Below are 4,795 nucleotides of genomic sequence, written 5' to 3'. Positions count from 1 at the left end.
CGGGCATGGTGGAATGCGGAGGGCACGCAGACCTCTGCGTCGGACTCAAGCTCGGATTCGTCGGTCGAGAGATCGTCGTCGGGTGCGGTGAGGGCCTTTTTGCGCCGCTTCGGCTGCGGGCCTAGATGATGCGCACCCCTTGCTCGGGTGCTGGCGGTGGTGTGCTTCTGCGGCCCAAACGGGGCGGGCAGGTGGAGCTTGTTCATGAGGTGCAGCGTCTGTGTGTAGAAACTTGTTGTTCCGACCAAACCACACGGAAAGATACGGTCAGCACCACTTGCGCAGTAGAGCAGCGGCCACAGCCAGAGAGGACGTACTGTGGCACCTCGGCGAGCGCCCTTACAATGTTGGCCACGATGTCGACGTCGAGCGGTGGATAGAGGTACTCGGGTCCCAGTTCTGAGTTTGCGTTTGCCCTGCGGTGACGAGACTTGTGGTCAGCAAGGTCGTACCAGACCACAGCACGAGAATTGTTGTCGGACAAGAGAGGCGGTGTGGCGCACGAGGCCGAAGAGCTGGTCGCCCCATTGAGCTGAGCCTCATGCAAGGCGTCCGCCAAAAGCGGTCGCTTGCCCAAGGCCGAAGCAGGGTCTCGGCTTGGCATGGGCGCTACGCCCGGTGACAGTGCGTGATGCTGCAGCATGGGTCCCGTGGGCATGGCCGCGTTGATGGTGAATGGATGGTGGATTGGATGGCCGAACGGTGGAAGGTGTAGCGGATGTGGCGAAGGTGAAGGCGCAGAAGAAGAGGAACTTGGGGTATCAGTAGTAGCGGTCGCTGCATTGGCGGGCAGCAGGGTGGCGGTGAGCGTCCGATCCCATAGACGCAGCCCGCTGAGGGCCGCCACCCCGCGCATGGCAGCGTCCTCTGATGGAAACTCCACCACCACCGTCCCCTTCTGTAAAGCAGATCAATTTCCAAACCTTCTCTTCAATCAAAGAAAGTAAAAAAGTTGCAACTTTGTAAAAGTACCATCGGGCCGGAGAGGGGACGAATGCGGAGGGCGCCATAGTGGCTGCACAGCTCGTGTAGGGCAGCAGAACTCAGGTGAAGCGGCAACCCCTTCACCTTGGCCGACGTCTGCCCTTGCATCTGTAGCGGTAGAAACACATTTTCCTTTCTTCCTTTTAGAAGAAATACATTTCCTTTTTTAAATGATTGTATTTTTATTGTATTTATTGAGCAAATAAAAGATAAAATAATTACATGGTGCCACTCTTCTCGGCGAACTTCTTGAGCCTGGCCCTCTTGTTCTGGAACCAGATGGTGATGCTGCGGATGCTCATCCCGAGCTTCTGCGCCAGCAGCTGCTTGGCCTCGCGCGCCGGGAAGGGGTCGACCGCGAACACCTCCTCGAGCAGCTTGAGCTGCTGGGGCGTGGCCCGCTTCCGCTTCTCCTGTGGCGTCTTACCACTCGATGATGAGTCGCCGTCGCCATCTTCCACTGAGTCGCCCGCGCCCATGATCTTCTCCTTGAGCAGCTTGAGCTTGTCCTCGAGCTTGCGCGCCATCAGCTCCTTGTTGTGCTGCTGCTCGAACGCGCTCCGCTTCTCGCCACGATCAGCGCCATCTTCGTCCTTGCTGCCTCCATTTTCCTCGTTGTAGCCATCGTCGTCATCGTCGTCGAATTCTCCACCATCTTGGCCGCGGCTCCCACGGCTCCGCTTCCTTCCGCCCTCGCCGGCCCGCGAAGGCGACGACGCGAAGGAGGCTGATGCCGACGCCGAGTGAACCTCGAACCGCTGCCTCCGCTGCTGGGCGTGCAGGCGCTTGAGCTGCTGGACGTTCTGCTTGCGCTGCATCTGTCGCACGAGGAGCTGCGTCTGCAGCGCCTGGGTCTGCAGCCGGAGCTGCAGCTGCTCGGGCGTGAGCGCGGTGGTGGTGTTACCCTGTCGCGGCGGCGGCGCGCCGCAGTAGTCCTCCTCCGCCTCCTCTCCCTCCGGCAGCCCCGCATCGTCCCCCACATAGAGCTTGGGCGACGACGGCGCCGATTGCGAGCGCTCGTACGGGGTGTAGTAGAAGCCGGCGGACGAGTCCGACGATGATGAAGATGACGACCCGGGCGGCGGCGGTGGCGGCGCCTCGGGCTCGCTGTCCATCCGAGTCGACATGGCCGACGGCAGGCAGTTGAAGGAGTGGAAGAAGAACGACGGGTCGGCCAGGGAGAGCCCCATCGCGAACGAGGTGCCGCACGAGGCGGCCGGCGACGGTGCCGGCGAGTGGAAAGGGGAGAAGCCACCGGCTGCGGGCAACGCTCGGGGCACGGACTGGGCATCATGGGCGACGGCGGCGACGAGCGCTGGGGAGAGGTCCGGTGGTGCGGCGCGTGGTAGAGATCGGCAGGCATGGTGGCGGAGGGCGGAGGCGAGGCCGTCATGATGATAGAGGAGAGAGACGGCAGCACGGCTCGCTGATAGTGAGTACGCTGGTGCTGTTGCTGGTGCTGTTGCTGGAGATGAGGTTGGTGGTGTAGAGAGTAGCGCGCGTCACCTTCGATCGCCGGCGGCGGTTCGTCGAGCTGCTGCTCCAAGCGGCGCCGTCGAAGCTGACGGTCGTTGGCGTCGTCATCCCTTTCTTCAAGCTCGGCGGCACCGCCGCCACCACCACCACGAGAAGCGGCGACCTGCTGTGGCACGGGGAAGGACGAACCCGGCGTGGTGCGGCCCGCGTGGTCGTAGTCGTCGTCGGCCTTTCGCTTGTGGCCGGCGCTGGCGGACGTCGAGGTTGACGTGGCTGTCGATGTTGATGTTGTGGCGGCCCCGGCCCCGGACGGGTTGAGCAGGAAGGCGATGGCGAGCCGACCGCCGCCCATCAGGCCGCTGCAGTGGGCCTCGTCGTCGCCCTCGACGTCGTCGAGCGACGCACGATCGTCATCGGGCTCGCCGCGGGCCTGCGAGGACTGGCGGTGCTGGGGGAGGGGCGGAGGGTCGTGGCGTAGCGAGGGCGGGTTGTCCCAGGGGTGCTCGCCAAAGCTGGGCAGATGGTGGGCCTGGTTGCGTCCGCGTTGATTGTCGTCGTCGATGGGCGGGGAGATTTGCGGTGGCTGTTGTTGTTGTTGTTGATGATGATTGCGCAGATTGTGGCGCGCCAGCAGCAGGCCGCCCACGACCGATGAAGCATCGAGATCATTTCGGTGATGATGATGATGTTCTACGCCCCGGTTCGCCATCGTTGTCCTCCTCCTCGACTAAAATCTCCCGACCTACGCAGCTCTTCCCCTCAATCAATGGTTCCTACGCAGGACAGCAATCTCGAACAAGTGAACAGGGACGGAAGAAGGGTTGCAAAAATTAGGGTTTGATTTTTCATTGGTATTTTTCGAGCAAGCACCAACAGCAGAGACGGCCCGAACTGCCCAACTGAAGAATGGCCACTCCGATTGGCTCACGCAACTCACTGGCAGTGGTCGCCGCAGGGCGCGAAGGGCATGGTGTCAGGCACGATGTTGACCTCGGTCGTGGTGATGAATTTCCTGAGCTGTCCAGCGCGCGGCCAGTCACTGGTGTGCGTAAAAGCAGACAAGGACGAGGAGTCAGTTTAGTTGTTGGTCAGATCCGCGACGTTCCGCCAGCGCAGCGCGAGTGCCCAACGGCGGAGTGGGACTGAACGAGGTACCGGTACTCCCAGACAAGCTCGACGAGGAAACCGGTCCAGCCGTAGATGGGGGCGCTCTTGGTGGCCAGGTACTTGCCGGAGCCGGGCAGGGCCTCCTGCAGCTCCTCGGAGTACCAGATCACAGGGTTCAAGCCTGCACAGGCAACAACAGGCGTGGGTGAGGTCCGGAATAATAATAATAATAATAAAAAAGAGCGAAAGCGACGACGATGAGGAAAGAAAGAAGGCATGAGTGGGTACAATCGGGCAGCTTGGTGCACTTGACCAGGCGGAAGTCCCTCATGGTGGACGACAGGGTGCTGGCATGCCACAGCGTGACCGACGTGGGCCTGCGCAGTCCATCGGAAAGTGGAACAAACAAGGCCATTGCGTCAGTGACTGGCAACAACGACAATCAACGTATCACATCTGCAATTTGGTAGTGGCCGTGGTGGAACGTACGGGTTGGCGGTGTCGACTTGGACCTTGATGCTGGCGGTGGTGTTGGACTTGATGATCTCGTAGGTGTACGAGGGGCGCGGGGTCTTGGAGATCACCATCTGGTAGAAGCCGCTGAGGGTGAAGGTAACATCGACGTAGGCCGTCACGAGGGCGTGCTCGGCATCGGGAATGAGCTGCGCAAGTACGTGTATGAAGGCACGGAGGTGAGACTGTGCCCATGGGCCGCTTGGCCGGTGGTGGTCAGAGTCGAGGGCCAACGTACGTTCAGGTGAGTCTCGCCGGGGAGCTCGTTGATGAAGAACTGCGGAGAATCGGGGAGGAAGAACTCATCGCCGGTGGCAGTGAGAATCATCTTGGGCATCGTCAGACGGTCCCTGCGCAAGGCGCCGGCAGTGTGAGCTTTTTTGCTTGTAACCGCCGCCGCCACCTCACGGCGTGAACCTGGAGGCTCATAGTCCTGCTACGTACCTGTAGGTGTACGGGTCCACGATGGCAGCCATGTCCAAGAACTCGGGCTTGTTCAGGAAACCCATACACCCCTGCTGGAGGTAGTCACTCAGAGCAAAGCTCCAGCCACCTGCGGCGCGGCACGTGGTCGATCCAATGTGTAAGCCCAGTGACGTTGCACAACAATGATTGACTGTCGTTTGATCTTTACTCCGATCGTACCGTAGGCCTGGTAGTGGTGGTTCATGTTGGGAACGATGTTCAGGATGGGCATCACCATCGGGACGATACC

At 61.0% G+C, this 4,795-nt stretch overlaps 3 protein-coding genes across 3 annotated transcripts in view; all 3 read right to left on the bottom strand.

Moving 5' to 3' along the window:
* The window catches only part of ACA1_228050 (uncharacterized protein), a gene marked incomplete at both ends in the record, with an annotated part of 3,333 nt that extends 2,241 nt beyond the window's left edge, over window positions 1–1,092 (bottom strand). The window contains 6 exon segments of the mRNA XM_004346479.1: window positions 27–121; window positions 137–197; window positions 318–416; window positions 504–609; window positions 754–895; window positions 973–1,092. Coding sequence (XP_004346529.1) covers window positions 27–121; window positions 137–197; window positions 318–416; window positions 504–609; window positions 754–895; window positions 973–1,092 — 623 coding nt within the window.
* Window positions 1,093–1,202: 110 nt separating this feature from the next.
* On the bottom strand, window positions 1,203–3,169 carry ACA1_228040 (homeobox domain containing protein; the record flags this gene model as incomplete). Its single annotated transcript, XM_004346478.1, has 2 exons — window positions 1,203–2,242; window positions 2,269–3,169. The coding sequence occupies 2 exons, from the start codon at window positions 3,167–3,169 to the stop codon at window positions 1,203–1,205; spliced, it is 1,941 nt and encodes a 646-aa protein (XP_004346528.1).
* Window positions 3,170–3,393: 224 nt separating this feature from the next.
* ACA1_227830 (PhoPQactivated pathogenicity-related protein-like protein, putative) overlaps window positions 3,394–4,795 on the bottom strand; it is a gene marked incomplete at both ends in the record, with an annotated part of 5,065 nt that continues 3,663 nt past the window's right edge. The window contains 7 exons of the mRNA XM_004346477.1: window positions 3,394–3,472; window positions 3,616–3,748; window positions 3,856–3,944; window positions 4,057–4,229; window positions 4,319–4,430; window positions 4,525–4,633; window positions 4,726–4,795. Of these exons, the coding sequence (XP_004346527.1) occupies window positions 3,394–3,472; window positions 3,616–3,748; window positions 3,856–3,944; window positions 4,057–4,229; window positions 4,319–4,430; window positions 4,525–4,633; window positions 4,726–4,795 (765 nt within the window). The remainder of the gene's footprint in view (window positions 3,473–3,615; window positions 3,749–3,855; window positions 3,945–4,056; window positions 4,230–4,318; window positions 4,431–4,524; window positions 4,634–4,725) is intronic.

This window comes from Acanthamoeba castellanii (genome assembly GCF_000313135.1).
Source record: "Acanthamoeba castellanii str. Neff unplaced genomic scaffold scf7180000084761, whole genome shotgun sequence".
NCBI classification, from domain to species: Eukaryota; Discosea; order Longamoebia; family Acanthamoebidae; genus Acanthamoeba; species Acanthamoeba castellanii.
This window is presented reverse-complemented; position numbering and strand designations above follow the sequence as displayed.